Source organism: Mus pahari, chromosome 4 (genome assembly GCF_900095145.1).
Source record: "Mus pahari chromosome 4, PAHARI_EIJ_v1.1, whole genome shotgun sequence".
NCBI lineage: Eukaryota > Metazoa > Chordata > Mammalia > Rodentia > Muridae > Mus > Mus pahari.
Genome location: NC_034593.1, coordinates 139,251,263 through 139,268,455, shown reverse-complemented (window position 1 = coordinate 139,268,455; position 17,193 = coordinate 139,251,263). Strand labels below are relative to the sequence as shown.

The 17,193-nt window shown below is 46.0% G+C and overlaps 1 protein-coding gene across 1 annotated transcript in view; it reads left to right on the top strand.

Annotated features, from left to right (window-relative positions):
* The window catches only part of Gipc2 (GIPC PDZ domain containing family member 2), a 72,796-nt gene extending 55,897 nt beyond the window's left edge, over positions 1–16,899 (top strand). The window contains exons 4-6 of the mRNA XM_021196729.2: positions 1,722–1,828; positions 7,434–7,515; positions 16,445–16,899. Coding sequence (XP_021052388.1) covers positions 1,722–1,828; positions 7,434–7,515; positions 16,445–16,593 — 338 coding nt within the window. The 3' untranslated portion in view covers positions 16,594–16,899. The remainder of the gene's footprint in view (positions 1–1,721; positions 1,829–7,433; positions 7,516–16,444) is intronic.
* The last annotated feature ends 294 nt before the right edge of the window (positions 16,900–17,193 follow it).

Below are 17,193 nucleotides of genomic sequence, written 5' to 3'. Positions count from 1 at the left end.
TACGAATGTGACCCAGGGCTGGGAACACGCCCACTGCTGGCCAGTGCCGATGACAGACTAACCTATTCTTTCTCACTGGACACTGCTTTTGGAACTGTGCTCTGAGCAGCTGAGAATCCTTTCTTCCCCAGGGACATGTAGTAACTGGCAAGGCCGGGGCTGTGAGCTTGTAGATGCAGCCTCACTGTTCTGGAAAGTTGCTCCGTCACTGACCAACATCTGGGCACCATCTCCACACCATTTATGGCATCCTTCCTTTTCGGGTAGGCTGTCTATTCATCCTATGGTAACTTTCAGAAGAGAACTTGGATTTTGGAGATTCTGACCCTAAATTTAGGTTAAAATGAATGTGTGAGATTCTTAATCACATTGACCTAGATACCCAGAAAGAAAACAGAACTTGGCAGAAGATCCAAACCGGTCTAGGGTTCTTATCAAGAGCACACCCACGTGTACCTCTGACGCCTGCACAGACCTCTCTGTTGCTCGAATTCAGCAGCGTGTTCTGCAGGTCCTCACTGACTGACTGTAGGCTCAGCTGCCTTCTGGGTGGTCGAACCCCGCTCCCCTGCCCTAAGCTGCAGCTGCAGAGGGAAAGCAGCCAGAGGGACCTGAACACATTTGCAGAGGTTATGGGTTGGTAGCCTGTACTTTTTTAGATTCTGATTTCTTTTTATTTTTGTCAGTGTGCTATTTTTAAAGGATTGGGCTTAATGGCTTAAATTGAAAAAAAAAAAATCAGGAAATTCGTACAAACCCCTGAGTATCCAGTTTCTTTGCCAACAGTGAGTCTGGCTGGCTAAGCAGGGCCTTTGTTCCCACAGGGCCTGTGTTATTGGAGAGGTCTAGATGGGGCACACCCCTTCCAGTTACCCGCCCTCCCCTCTCCCTGGGTTGTGTTGCTGCTTAGGATTAGTGCCTTGGAAAACCACACTTGGTGCTTTGCAAGAGAAAGACCAAAATAAAGTGTAGGCAAAGTCAGTCCCAGGACAGCGGTGGCTTCTCTTGGATGGTCCCTGGAGACTGTGGGAGTTCCTTCTTTGGAAGTCCCCCAGCTTATTTTAATTCCAGGGCCTCACTCTGTAGAATCTCCTTTGAAGCCATTCTTCCAGCTTCTGGTTGCTATGGGGCTGCTGTGTTGTTAAGTAAGGAGTGAAGAGTTTGGGATCATGTGATAGGAGTTTAGCAATCTCCCTGCCTCAGCCTTTCAAGTGCTGGCATTAGTCATGAGCCACCATGCCTGGTTTTGAATTGCAGCTGCACTGGCTTTAATTTCCTTCTTTGTAAGATGGGGTTGATAACAGCAGGCCTCACAGGGCAGTCTGTGTGGTAGGTGGAATTTTGTCTGCAAAGCATCAAGTTACAGTGCTTCCCTTCATCAGTCTTCTCTCTTCCCCAGCTTCATGACAGAGGTGAAGTCCCACGGGATTTCCTGGCTGCTTTCTGGGACACTCCTACCTCTTTGCTCTGAGAATAAAACCAACTCCTTTTGTTCCATTTGTAAAGCTTCCAGCCCCTCTCACCTGGATGCCTTCTTCTGGTACATCCAATGGCCCACAGACATATGGGAATAATGGAAGCCAGGTGGGCTGCTTGTCTTTTTGTAACTCTGTAAGAAGGCACACCCCTCATCAAATCTGCCATAATTGTGTATTGTTTCTCACAGCGTCTGCTGGGAACCTTTCTGAGCTCACGCCTTTCCTACTCATGTGTTTTTACAGAAATAGGACCAAGGTCGAAAGCCGGAAAGACATCAACAGAAAAAATTGGTACTTCGAGAGGGACCCTCCGTTTGAGATCGAAAGGCCCCGCTACAGTAGAAGAGCTGGTATGTTATCCCATTCTGTCCCGAAATGTACAGGTCTGCGCATTTATTAGAGCTGGTGATAAAGCTAACATAGTCTTAGCGTGTAAAATGCACTCGGGCGCAAGACGCATGCTTTGAGTGCATTTCCTCCTCATGCGACATGAAAACCACTGGGGTAACAGTAAGAGGAAAATACACCAGAGCTTGGGAAGAGAGGCTGTGGTCAGTGGGACTCCCCCCCCCCCCTGCAGATCACTTATCCAGACTGTCTATGGACATACGGATTATCTAAAACTTAAAAGAACTCAGGCAGAGTCCGGAGTAATGCACTATGGAGACTGTTATAATGAAAGATTATAGCTGTGACATCTTAAGATAAATATTTCCTAGTCGCTCTGGCTCCTTTTTTTTCATGTTCTATATTCTTCCTACCAGCAAAACCTTGTGGGTCCAGCTCTGTGATACACCAGATTCTAACTCCGCCCTGCCCCCTGCTCCTCCCTCACCCCCACCGTGTCGTAGGAACTCAAGCGTTTTTTCAGCATTAATGAATTAATTATGGATTTATTTTAGGTTGAGAAAAGCAAGGGTTTCACATATTGACTGACTGTGTCAACGCAAAGGTCAATGTCTGAGTGGAAAATGCCAGAAGGTGAAGAGAGGATGGAAGGATAGAGGGGAAGGAAGAGAGCAGCGGGGGGCGGAGCCCGCAGGGATCCGAGTGGGCGGGGCCGAGGCCGGTCTGGTCTACTCACTGCAGTGAGGGCAGTGCAGATGAAGGGAGGTGAAGGCACCTGAGACTTGCAGCTCCTGAGAGCAGAGCCCAGGCTCACCACTTTGTGTGAATGCTGCCCTCTGAGCCCCAGGCCCTGGGCCCTCACAGTCTGTGTGTGAATGCTGGTGCCCTCAGATCCCCAGGTTTGCAGAACAGAGGATGAGTCAGGTGACTAGTTAGGATGCTGTTTACAGGGTGGTCCCCAGAGCTTGCTGGATGACAGGTGTGCAGGGTCAGTGAGGGGCTGGTTTGACAGAGCAGATAAAGGATCAGTGGGTCAATGCTGTCTTTGGGACTTCGTGAGTCACTCACTCAGGATGCTGTGTGCTTCGAGGGACCTAGAGGAGTTAGGCATTCAGTTCGTCACACTGGGGAAAGCTCCATGGCAGGAGCTTGAGCAGAGGCTCATGACACAACAAAGAGAGATGAACGCTGGGCTCACCTCACTTCTCCTCTTTGTTCTGGGACCCCAGTTCCTTTCACAGTGCTGCCCATGGTTAGAGCGGGTCTTCCTGTTTCAGTTAACCTGATCTAGAACGTCCCTTACAGAGATTCGCAGAGATGAGTTTCTACAGTTACAGTTACAGCTACATTTCACCGAGTTGACAGAATTAGCCAGCACAGAGGCAAGTGCAGCTGCGAGACCAGACGCAGTAGAGCCAACGCCTTTGAAAGCGAGCCTCGATGAGTCCTGCGTGGAACAGCAGGGCAGGAGCATCTTTACTTTTTCCTTTGCTCATTCCGCTGCCTGGGGTACTGTTGAAGACTGCCACTGCTCCTCGAATCTCCGAACACGCCTCAGTGGAAGGCAGGACCTGGGCAGGAGGAATGCGTAGTCAGTGGGTGGGAGCTTGCAGTGAACACTGGGAGAATGCTCTCTTGGCTCTCTGCTGGAGGCTGTGAGGAAGAAGGGACAGCTTTGCCATAGTGTGCAGAAGAGGCAGGCTGTGCTGGGCACCTCACGTCCCGTGGGATGAACATCACCTCCCTGTAGTTAATGCAATTAATGGGTATCTGTTAAGCACCCTGTTCTACAGGATGCTTGTAGGTTTCAGTGGAAGGAGGGTAGCCCTATAGATAGATCTATCTGAGGAGCTAAGAAAAAGCTATTCAAATATATACATTAAAAATCCACAGATGTGCATAGTCTGTTTAATTAAATAGGTCAATTAAAATTAGCTCATAATGAAAAGAAGCTAGTTTGATGCTAATATTAAATTGGTACAATAGCCTGCAATCAAGTTTCTGAAGGGTTTAAAGAACTTACAGGATTTGAAACAATCTCCCTTCTGACCTGGCACAAATGCAGGAAGCTGACCACGATGCTGCACTCGCAGGCCTCGTTGTTTATTCATTGCCTTTGCTGACCCTGGCAGTCTGGGCACCAGTGATTTAAGGATCAATAACGGCCCTTTTCCTCCCTTAAAGAGAGACAGAAAGGCTTTAACAGAAGCCATTAGGAACCAGGGGCAGGGCTGATGAACAGTTCCGGACACACAGTGTCACGATGAAGAAGCTGTCAGGGACAAGGGAAGACAAGAAAGCAGCAAGCAGTTCCCTCTAGAAGCGGCAGAGTCGGTGCAAGTGGGAGGTGCATTATGAAATAGCCACGGGCTTGGGGAAGGTGCACGCGGCTTGGGAGACTGGGGAGCGGTGCAGCGAGTGCCGCTAGGTGGCGCACGCGGCCCGAGAGCCTAGGGAGCCGCTGCAGCGAGTGCTGCTGCTGCCTGGTGAGGAGGCTCGGGGAAGAGATGGGTGAGGGCGTGAAAGGCCCTGTGGTAACTGTCAGTTGTGTGTTTTAGAAGAATTCCTTGGCTCAGGGGGATGCGCTGCAGAGCAGGATGGGCTTGAGAGGGAATGGCAGGGAAGGAAATTAGGAAACCTCTGCCTGAAGGAAAGGATGTGGCTGGAAAGAGGCAAGGGATCAAGAGTAGTTTCAGAAAGCAGTGGCCAGACAATGGTGCTGTTTGTATCTGAGGAGCACCGACGCTTGTTACCACTCCTTACACTGTAGCCAGGGAGAAAGGAAGGTTAATATCAGAGCTAGCTGATGTCGTAGTCACTGTTCTATTGCTGGGAAGATATACCATGGCCAGGGCATGGTGTCTTTATAGAAGAAAGAGTTTATTGAACTTCCAGTTTGAGAGGGCGAGCCCATGACCATGCCCATGCCATGTGGGGAGTATGGCAGCAGGCATGCATGCATGGCACCGTAGAAGTAGCTGAGAGATTGCACCTGATCCAGAATCCGGAGGCTGGGGAGGGGGTTGCACACATACTAACTGGAGATGGTGGGGCTTTTAAAATCTCAAAGCCTGCCCCTAGAGACACACCTCTTCCAACGAGGCCACACCTCCTAATCCTTCACAAACAGCTCCACCAAGTGTAGACCAAACATTCAAATGTATGTGCCTATGGGGACCATTCTCAGTCAAATCAAGATACTTGGTGTAGCCACAGCCTTACAGACAATTAAAAACCATTGCATTGAAGCAGGAGCAATTGGTTCTGTCAAGTGCTTTTCTTAAGTTTTAGTTCCCTATAAATGAAGTTTTGAGGAATCTCTGGTACAGTGATAGGGTATATACAATGTACAAGCCTTGGCTTAATCCCCAAAAGGAAGTACACTCATGTTAACACTTTCCCACACATGTGCACATAATACACTTTATACACCCTCACCCACATACATAACCTCGTGTACACACTTGCACTAACACATGCACATAGAAACACACACACATGTACTGTACAATACTCATACTGATATATACACATTCACACACTAACTTATGTACTCTATACACATGCTCATACATTCACACACAACATATATGCACACTGCTCATACATTCTATACAGCTATCCATACATGCACAATTACACTCAAATACACATTCACACAATGATACCATACACTCACAATACTTATATACATACACCCATACATAGATACACAGTCCATATACTTGACATACCTAAACACTCCACACACATGAATACACACAGAAATACTGATGTACACTCAATTGCAGACATACTCATACTTCACATAAACACACATTCAGCTACATGTATACACTATACAACACTTGCATATACTAAACCTCAAACATTCACACAATGACACTGACACATACAGACTGACATACATATACCTCTAGTATACATGTGTACACACATGCATACTCCGTATCCCCACATACATACTCATATACTCACACAGATAGTTTGAGCACACACTCTCATACACATTCTCACATGCATATACACATTATAAACACAGATGCACACACGCATACACATTCACATACACTTACTTTATATACAAACATTCTAAATACTCATGTACACACACAAATTCACACATTCACATAGATTCATACACGTGCATACACTTATATCTCTACATGCACACATCACATACACACTATCTCACAATTCACAGTCAAATATTACACACATGCACACAAAAGCCTACTCATTCACATACACACTTATACAAACACACAGACCTACACTCCTCACACATACACACAGTCACACATAATGTACTGCACTTCCTCATGTACACATTCACACACACTGATGATCCCAGCAGGGGGAGGAGGAGCCTGGAGGCTCCCTAGCTGAATCAGCACGCTCCAGGTTCAAGGAGAGACGCTGACTGGAAAACTATAAGGGAGAGCAATTGAGGAGAGCACTTCATGTTGGCCTCTGACCTCCACACAGATATGCTGCACATTTCCACATACATGAAACACACAAAGACACACTGATACACACACACACACAAACACACACAGATATACAGATACACACACAGACATACAGGTATACAGACAAACTGATACACACAGATACACTGATACACACAGACACACTGATGCACACAGACACATTGATGCACACAGACACACTGACACACACAGACACACTGACACACACAGAAACATACAGATACACAGATACACACAGACATACACAGACATACAGATGCATACACACAGACACTGACATACACAGACACACTGATACATACAGAAACATACAGCTACACAGACACACACAGACATACACACACAGAGACATACAGACACACACACACAGACACACTGGCACACTGACACACAGAGAAACACACAGACACACTGACACACACAGACATACTGATATACACACAGACATATAGATACACAGACAGACACACAGACACACTGACACATGGAGATTGGAGATGGGGGAGGGGAGAGAGAGAGAGAGAGAGAGAGAGAGAGAGAGAGAGAGAGAGAGAGAGAGAGAGGATTCCCAACCTTTTCATGGCGCAGGTCCCCTGAGTTTGCAGCACAGACTGTTTTCTCCAGGCCTGTGGACTTCTTACAGTAACCATAGCATGTTCTTCTGTCAGACTTCACACATTCTCAAGGGCTTCCCATATATGTTGTCTCCTACTTGAGGTGTGTCTCCCATGTGTCTGACATCTCTCCACCCTTGGAAACACAGGTCCTAAATCACGTCCTTCTGAAGGCTTCCAGCTTGTATATGTTATGCCCTTTAAAACGGCTGTCTGATCAATTATGCTACAACTTTGTTCTATGGAGGTAGCTCAGAGCTTAGGAACTATGTCCTTTTCTTTCTTTTTCTTAAAAAGAAAAAATCCATACTATTTAATGCTGACACTATAGCTAAGTATTTACTGTATTGGTTTGTACTTAGCTATAAGGTCATGCTATATTCCAGATTATGTCCACTAAAATTAGCTAATGGGCCAGCTACTTCCTGCTGTGTGTGCTCAGACCATCAAGGAATTTTATTTTGTAAATGCAATATCTTGACTTTCTCTTTTCACAGCCCTCTGAAACCAAAGCAAAGGCAATTGAAAAGGTTGATGATCTCCTTGAACTGTACATGGGAATTCGAGATATTGACTTAGGTAAGACTGTTAACGACAACTTCCATGCCATTTACAAATGATACCCAGTTATACTTTCAAGATAAAAAGGATTTGTGGAGTACAACAGAACATAAAAACAGTAAAGAGTAATGATTTACCCTGTTCCTTGCCGTGAGATATTGGTGCTAAATCAACTTTTAAAATTTTATCTAGACTGGGTGTGGTAGTCCACGCCTTTAATCTCAGCACTGGAGAAGCAGAGATGGGTGGATCTCTGTGAGTTCAAGGCCGGCCTGTTTTTCACTATGTGTTCCAGGACAGCCATAACTACATAATAGAATCCCTACCTCAAAAAACAAACAAAAATTTTACTAAAATTTTAATCTAGACACTGCAAATAATAGTCACCTTTACCATGTTCTGTGCATTAAAATATACATGAAAACATATAAATAAATGATACATATAGAAAGTTTTCCTATCTGAGGTGCCACCTTTACATTGATTATTGATTACATTATGTACTGTGATATTAAAGTTGCACATCTTTTAATAGGATTTCCAAATTAGGGAGAAAAAGACTCAGAATTCATGAACAGTTGGCTTGGCACTAGGATTTCTGGGTGTTTCCTAGGAAATTTTTTTTATGTTACTATTAACATGACAAGGTCTTGATTCATTAACTAAGATTTGTCCTTGCTACCCTGCCGGTAGCAAATATTGCAAAACAAAACTAAAGCAAAAAAAAACCCAATTCCAACTGTATTTAAGTTGGGAAAAAAAGTAAGAGAAACTTATGGTTTTTATAACTAAAACATCCAGAGGTGGATCTTGTCTTCAAAAATGGCTGGCTCTGGGAGCTGGAGAGCTGGCTTGGAAGTTAAGGTCACTTCTCCTGCTCCTGTAGATGATCTGGGTTCAGCTCCCAGCATACATGTGGCAGCCCACAACCATTTGTAGCTTCAGTTCCAGGGACTCTGACGCCCTCTTCTGGCCTCCATGGGCACTGTGCACATATGGTGCACATGCATATACTCATACATAAAACAGAACACTAGATGGGTAACTCCAGAGATAGCGGTGATACGGAGCCTGAGCAGCTGCCTCCGTGTGATGAGAAGAGTTGGGGTAACAAAGAACAAACTCTGCTCTGAGGAGAGAGGATGGGAAAAGCCATCGAGGGAGAGAAGGGAGAGATGAACAAAAGGAGGACGCAGAAAGGAGACTCAGCACAAAGAAGCCAACAGAGCGAAGTTGGGGCTGTGTGGTTCCTGCTAGTGGGATGGAGGGAGCCGAAGCCTCGCATCAGAGGTAAGGCAAGAAGTACCGGAAACGCCTCCTGCTCTTGCAAGCCCAGATACAACAGGGGTTTTGAGGAGACAGTGACTCCTCAGGCATGATACATTGACACTTGAACAGGAGGTCCACTGTGTCGCTCCCCGTGTCTCACAGGGCTGTGGCTGGGTGTCCTTGCTCTGAGAGGTGGCTGCTCAAAATTGAGCCCCTCTGATTCCTGTCTATAGCATGTAGTTTCTACCAGTCCAGCTTTAAGCTCTGGGTGGGCGGACTGTGCTACCAACCCCCGCCCAGGAGCCACCCTGGAGCTGAGGATGAAACACACACACACACACACATACACACACACACACACACACACACACACACACACACACGCTAACTTATTTTTAATATGCTTTTGGCTCAGTGGCGGGTTCTTCTAAGCCTCTCTCAGCTATTGTGCCCTTCTTTTCACCCCCCAGCTCAGCACCCTAAATCTTTTCTTAGCTCAGTTACCTTTGGTCCTAGCTCAGCACCCTAAATCTGCCCTCAGCTTAGTTGTGTTTCTAACCTCCTACCTGCTGCCCTAGGCCCAGTAGGGGAAGCGGCCAATGGCCATTCCACCTGAGATCTCACAGGGCTGGTGGCTCTTTCTCCCCCTGAAGCATGGTGAATTTCTTTCCTTTTCCTGTATCTGCTAGCCTGCCTACGGGGAAACAGGAAGTCTAGTCTCTTCTGCCCAGCCATTGGCTGCTTGCATCTTTACTGATGGATCAAGAACCAATTGGGGAACAGGACCTTCAGCATTCATTCCTGATCAGAGCATCTGACACCCCCTACACCTGTCCTGGAGACAGGCACCAGTCAGAGCCATAGACTTGTCTTGCAGTTGCAGTGGGTGGATGGGCTTGCCACCCCTTTCTGTCTCAGCAGGTACCTGTTCTTGGTTCCAAGGGGCTGGCTGCAGCAGGATGTGACCTGATTTCTCCTAAGCTGCTGCATCTATTCGTGTGCTCATGCTCTAACTCCCAGGGAGCCCGAAGTCAACCCACTACATCTCAGGCATGATGCATATAGCCAGAGGAAGGAGGTAGTGGGGCATAGAGACCAGGAGAATGACGTGGCCTCACCCTCAGTGTCTGGGCACAGGCCTCATCATCCTAGAATGGATTTGCAGCCTCATGGTCCGGAACCCGATGCAGGAGGTTGATCAACTCTGAGCCACCCGTGGCTGCCACAGGGACTGAGAACTCTGTGGTTGCGCCGAGGCACTTGGCACCCGCTGCCTCCCCTCCCCCTCAGGGCATTTAAGGCTTAGAGGTTTCAAAGGTTCAGTCAGGTTGGCCTGCACTGTTTACTTCTCTCACCCCTAACGCGCTGAGAGGCACTCCCTCCATTGGAACATTAGTCACTCCGTGGTGTATGAACTGAGAGGTTTGGGGAGCACAGCAGACCCCGCCTACCCCCACAGAATGCAGAGCTGTATGTTGTTAGCAGAAGCCACAGAAGGGAAGACAGTTAGGGGGACGGCTGACCTGGGACCCACACTGGCACAGCAGAGGCATCAACTGTAAGAAAGACCAGAGTCTACACATTCAGCTGCCTCTGACCCACAGGCACTGACTTACCCCGGGTTTACGGACCCAAGAGAAGCCAGTGTAGCATGCCGCCTGTTTTGGTAGCCCTGTTTCCAGTTCTCTTTTTACTATGCCTTCGGTATATTCTTACTTTATCTTATTCCCAAAGCTCTTATGTTTATATTGTTTCTAGGATATTGTTTATGCATTTTTCATGATTGGGTGACCTCCTTTTGACTTTCATTTTCTTTCAGCTTTCTCCTTAGCACTCTGATTTATTCTATGTTTCTGTAACCTGGGACCTCTTCTGGCTCCCCCCTCTCCTCCCTGCTTTATTTTCTCATTCCTGTCTCTGTACTAACCTTAAATAATGTTAACCTTACCTCACAGTCAGCTCTGTCCCTGTCAGTTTATGATCGGTGGTGATGTATTACGAGGTTTTAGTCTAAGTGTACCGCTGCGTCTTGGTGGGTTCCCTGCAGTTGATATTTTAGTAATTTGTTTTCTCCTCTCTGAGAGGTGCTGGCAACTGAACCTTAAGAACAGGCTGCTCATTAAAAGCTAGATAAAATGGATGCGGTATACAACCAACAGATGCACACCTCAGCACAGAGACACAAGAAACCCAAAAAGCGAGACGGCATGACTCTTAAGCTTGTCAAAAGCCCATAAATCTTCAACAGTTGAGTTTAAAAATACTAACTAAACTGGGTAAAATGCCAGACAAAGGATTTAAGAGCGTACTTATAAGATGATCAGGGACAACACACAAGAAACGTAAGATCAGATAAATGAAGTAAGAAAATCAATCTTAAGTGTAAAAAAGAAAGCCAGTCAAATAAGAGAAATTCCACAAGAAAATTAAAGTTTTGGAAAAAAAAAAAAAAGGGAATGTGCCAGGTACTGTGTGCATGCATTTTTTAGGTGTTGGGGGTGGGAGAATTTATTTGGCTTACACTTAAACATCAGTGCTCATTATCAAAGGAAGTCAGGCCAGGAACTCAAACAGGGCAGGAAGCGGGAGTCAGGAGCTGATGCAGAGACCACGGAGGGGTGCTGCTTACTGGCTTGCTTCCCCTGGCTTGCTCAGCTTGCTTTCTTATAGAACCCAGGACTACTAGCCCAAGGATGGCACCACCCACAGTGGGCTAGGCCCTCCCCATCAGTCACTAATTAAGAAAACACCTTAGAACTGGATCTCATGGAGAGATTTCTTCAATTAAGGTTCTCTCCTTTCAGGTAAATGCAGCTTGTGTGAAGTTGACATAAAACCAGTCAGTACAGATTTAGTTATTCTGTAGTGTAAACACAAACACATAGAAACATCATACTGTACTGCTTAAAAGTGGTGCATGCCAGGCGTGGTGGCGCACACCTTTAATCCCAGCACTTGGGAGGCAGAGGCAGGCGGATTTCTGAGTTCGAGGCCAGCCTGGTCTATAGAGCAAGTTTCAGGACAGGACAACAGGACAGCCAGAGCTACACAGGGAAATCCTGTCTCGAAAAAACATGTATATGTATATGTATATATGTATGCTTTTAATGCCAGCACTCAGGAGGTAAAGGCAGGTGGCTCTCTGTGAGCTTCAGGACAGCCAGGGCTACATAGTGAGACCCTGTCTCAAAACCTAACCAACCAAACAAATGGAAATGTTGGAAATGAAAAATTTAGTGAATCAAAACCAAACCAAACCAAACCAAACCTGAATCAAACCACAGTGGACAGCATCACCAATAAACAACAAAAGCAAGAATACCATGATCAGAAGACAAGGCCAATATACCCCACACTTAGACTCCAGGGAAGGAGACAGCTAAGCAGTAGAGCCCACACCCTTTCAAGACCAGCAAACCCGAAAACCCAAGGGGCAGAAAAATGGGCTGAGATTAAAAACTAAAGGCATAAAACTTAGTCAGTGTCCAAGGAAATTCCCCAAATCTAGTGTCTTAGTTAGAGTTTCTATTCTTGCACAAACATCATGACCAAGAAGCAGTTGGGGAGGAAAGGGTTTATTCAGCTTACACTTCCACACTGCTGTTCATCTCTGAAAGAAGTCAGCACTGGAACTCAAGCAGGTCAGGGGACAGGAGCTGATGCAGAGGCCATGGAGGGATGTTCTTTACTGGCTTGCCTCCCCTGGCTTGCTCAGCCTGCTCTCTTATAGAACCCAAGACTACCAGCCCAGAGATGGTCCCACCCACAAGGGGACCTCCCCCATGAGAAAATGCCTTGCAGATGGATCTCATGGAGGCATTTCCCCAACTGAAGCTCCTTTCTCTGTGATAACTCCAGCTGTGTCAAGTTGACACAAAACTAACCAGTACATCTAGGGAAGGAGATGAGGTGCCATCAGAGTCAAACAGCCTGTGCACATCAGGGTCACCTCATCTCCAGAATTCTACCTTTGGGGAAATTCTGGGATTGGGATCAATGGCTCAGGCTTGTGACACTAAGACAGATGCATAGAAATGAGGGGGAGAGGGCTAAGAGAGGGCAGTGACCTCAAAAATATAGACAGGCAGTGTTTGTTGGAAAATGATCTACTTCATCTGTCTTTAGTTGAGCTGGGACTTGGGAGAACCACAGCTCTCAGTGTAGGACCTCAGGGCTGCCTTCAGCAGATGCGGGGGCTAGAGAGATGGTTCAGCAGCTAAGACTGCTTTTGTTCATCCAGAGGATGTGATGGTTTCCTGGTACCCACGGGGAATGACTCGTAGTAGCTCCAGCTCCGGAGGGTCTGATACTCTCTTCTGGCCTTCATGGGCTCTGTGCTCTCCCCAACACACGTATTTAATTATGCAGAGATACATTAAGTCTGGTGCTTATGGAAGCCTGAAGAGGCCATGGTAGCTCCCGGAACTGGGACTGTGGGCAGTTGGGAGCGGTCACGTGGGGGCTGGGAACGGGACCTGAGGGTTCTTAACCACTGAGCCAGCTCTCCAGCTCCCCCCAGTAAAAGAGTGACTTTACTTTTGTGTGTGAGTGTTTTGCCTGTGTGTATGTAGGTGCACCACGTGCATGCCTGGTGCCTTCGGAGGTCGGAAGAGGGAGTCAGATCCCCAGGAACTGGAGTTATGGATAATTGTGAGCTGCCATGGGAATGCTGGGAACTGACCTGTGTTCTCTACAAGAGCTAGTGTTCTTAATAGACAAGTCACCTCTCAAGCTCTATAAATTAAACCTTAGAAAATACACACATAGTACAACAGAATGTTGGGTAATAGTACAAATGATTATAAATGAATTTAAGACACAAGTCTTTAAAGATGAATTTTCTGGGTCAATGAGATGGCCTATCAGGTAAAGGCCTTTTGTTGTTCACTGAGCCTGGTGCGTTCACTCGTGGACACACACACACACACACACACACACACACACACACAGACATACACACACAGACACACACACACATATTCACACATACTGACACAAACACAGACAAGCACACAGACACAATACACATACTGATACACACAGACACACACAGATACACATACTGACACACACAGACACACAGACACACAACACAACACAACACACAATGGAGAAATAAATGTAATTTGAAAAAGAACCTTAAAAAAATGAATTTTCTCTTGCTCTCAGAAATTAAGACCACTAAATATTCTAGAAAATTCAGCAAAGTCTCCCGGTGGTCCCTTGTCGGTTTAATTAAGTGCCTGTAGCAAATTCCTTTGATTGACACAAAGCCATTGTCATCATACATGGTTAGTAATGTGATCAGTCACTTAGGGAGTCAAAGTGTAAGGAAAGTAATTATTTGAAGAATGCCAGCTGTTGTTAAATTAGGAATTTCTGTTGTTCAGATACAATTAGCATGAAATATGCTTCAGAAATGTGAGACTAATGTAACAGACAAATGAGACCGGTACCTGCATTCCCAGCATTCTTTGCTTTCAGAATCTCTCTCTCTCTCTCTCTCTCTCTCTCTCTCTCTCTCCCCTCTCCCCTTCATCCTTCCTTCCTTTATTCCTCCTCCCTCCCCTACTTTGGTTTATCCACATAGAGTTTCTCTGTGTAGTTCTGGCTGTCCTGTCCTGGAACTTGCTCTGTAGACCAGGCTGGCCTCAAACTCAGAGATCAATGTGCTTCTACCTCCCAAGTGCTGGGATTAAAGTCGTGGGCCACCACACCCAACCTCACAGGAGACTTTGTGGGATGAATGTACTTCAGTGCCTGTAAAGTTAAGCTCTGAGGTGTGAGTTCCAACCAGCCAAGCTAACACGGACTACCTTGAGATTCTGGCAGACGCTGAGTCCCCTGGACTGATCTAACTCAAGGACACGCCCTCACGTTCCTTCTGGAAGCTCTAAGGCAACGGCTAACTGCCTGAGGACCTACAGTGTCTTCTGATACCAACATAGGATTTTGGAACTAATTCTGTCAGTTTTAGAATTTAGAAATTTATCCTATTAAAAAGGCAGAAATATGTGGGGAGGCGATTTGAATGGTAGGTTCCTAAGTTATTTTTCCCTCAATTCCTTTTGTAGCTGGGTAGGAAGGTGTATACTAATGATGTTTCATAGTGAGGGACGGACATCTTTCTTGCTCGGGTTTCTTTCATTGGTCAGTGCAACAATGCAATTGCAGTGGAGAGCCCCTTCTAAGTCAATGGAGTCTGGAGTAGATTTCTAGTAAAAAGAGCACTGTGGGGGCTGGAGAGATGGTTCATCAGTTAAGAGCACTGACTGCTCTTTCAGAGGACCTGGCCCACACGGCATCTCACAACCATCTGTGACATCCAGGGGATATAGCACCCTCTTCTGGCCTCCACAGGCACTACATATACTGCATACGCATGGTGCATAGACATACATGCAGGCGAAAATTACCCCACACATGAAAACAATAGGTAAATAAAATATTTTTTAAAACATGTAAGGTGAGGGTGAGGCTTATAGGTAGAGCCTCTGCATATACATACATATATACACATACATATATGTGCATATACATATACACATAAGATGATAAGAAATAGGTTAATTTTTATACCTAAAACTTGTTTAAATATTCACACACTTAATGGAAACTGTATATTGGTCAAAATTTTGTGGTGGTAGAAACATAAAAAAGATTCTCAGAGTGGCCACAAGAGGTCAGCACTTAGTTGTAATATGTATGGTATTAAAAAATCTTTTTGGTTGTTAGTGCTTATAAGGGGCCGAGCAATCATGTAGGGTGGATTCTATGGGCGTCTAGTTCCTGGGGAAAGTTTTTAGGAGATGTGTACTGATGAACGCTGTTTCAGAGACACAGAACACGGGGTTTAAGTAACTTCCTAGGGAAGGCAGATCACAGACACCATCCTAATTTTCGACCCTAAGCTAGAAGCTGCATAAGAAAAATGTCACAGAACTCAAAGTGCTGTGTGACAGCCTGTAAACAGTTCTGGTGAGGAGAGCGTTTGCTCCATGTGGTGGGGGCTGGGGGAGGGGAAGGACAGAGACTCTCAGTCACTGTGGGAGACGTGCTGTGTGCACACACTGACTTTCCTGGTGAGGTTAGCCATGGGATTTCTCACAGTGTGTCTTCACCGGTCCAGATGAGGAGAGGGCTCGGCACAAGTTTTATCCACAGAGCGCATGTGGAAGTGTTAGATGTGGTGGTGTGTGCTTTAAAGCGTGTTGGGGTAGTAGAGACAGGAGGATTCCTGGAGCTGGCTAGATTATAGTGTAGTCTAACTCTCGAGCTCCAGGCCAAGGAGAGGCCAGTCCTCAAAAAGAGGAGGGGCACATTTCAGGGGACAGCATTTGAGGTTGTGTTCCGGCACGCGCACACACACACACACACACACACACACACACACACACACACGGCCCCCACTAGACATAAAGAACAAAACAAAAAAACCCCAAACAACTCCAAATGGATGCTAGAGACTCCCAAGTGACAGGCTCTCAGGTGGGGGACAGGACAATGGTGACAGCTTCACACTGATACAGTGGACAGATGCCGAAATCTATCCCTGCCCTTTGGTGAGTGAAAGTGTGTGTGTTGCTTTGGGGTAAAGCAGTCACGGTCCTGCTAACATTCTATCAGCCCTTGGACGCTAATTCACGGCTCATCGATCTTTAAACATTATCGTTGACAGCTACGACCATGTTTGAAGCTGGGAAAGACAAGAGCAACCCGGATGAGTTTGCTGTCGCACTTGACGAGACCCTGGGAGACTTCGCCTTTCCTGATGAGTTCATGTTCGACGTATGGGGAGCCATCAGTGATGTGAAACAAGGAAGATGATGGCGTGGCCTGTGTTCCTGTAGAGATGACCACAGTTTTTTTTTGCAGACAGCCTTCTCAGGAGTCTTAGACACTGCTATGAACTCTACTTTAGCTTCCTGTGTATAAGATACAGTCTTCGAAATGTAATTTTGATTGATGGATGATGTTTAATATTGTTTCTTATGTAGTGTGTTTAGGGTAAATTAAAGTATAATCCGTTTTAATATTTGTTCAAAACTTTTAGATTTCCAAAGGAATCTTTCTACATAGGTGATTTTGGTCCCTGTTTGTACCCACGGCTCTTTCCACATAAAATACTTGATTGCAACAGCTTTGTGGGTATTTTTCTTCAACACCTTGCATATTTATGACCATGTTTGAAGTTGTGTATTTATTGTTACATATATGTGCTTAACTGTTTGTATACCCTGCCCATGAAGTGCTCAAGGAGACCGGAAGAGGGCATCTATAACCATCTGTAATTCTCCAACTGGAGTGACAGGCAGTTGTGACCTGCCACGTGGGTGCTTGGAAGTGAGCCTGGGTCATCTTCAAAAGCAGTCCGTGTTCTCAAGTGCTGACTGTCTCCAGGGACCCCTTTCTTCGTAATCTTAATAT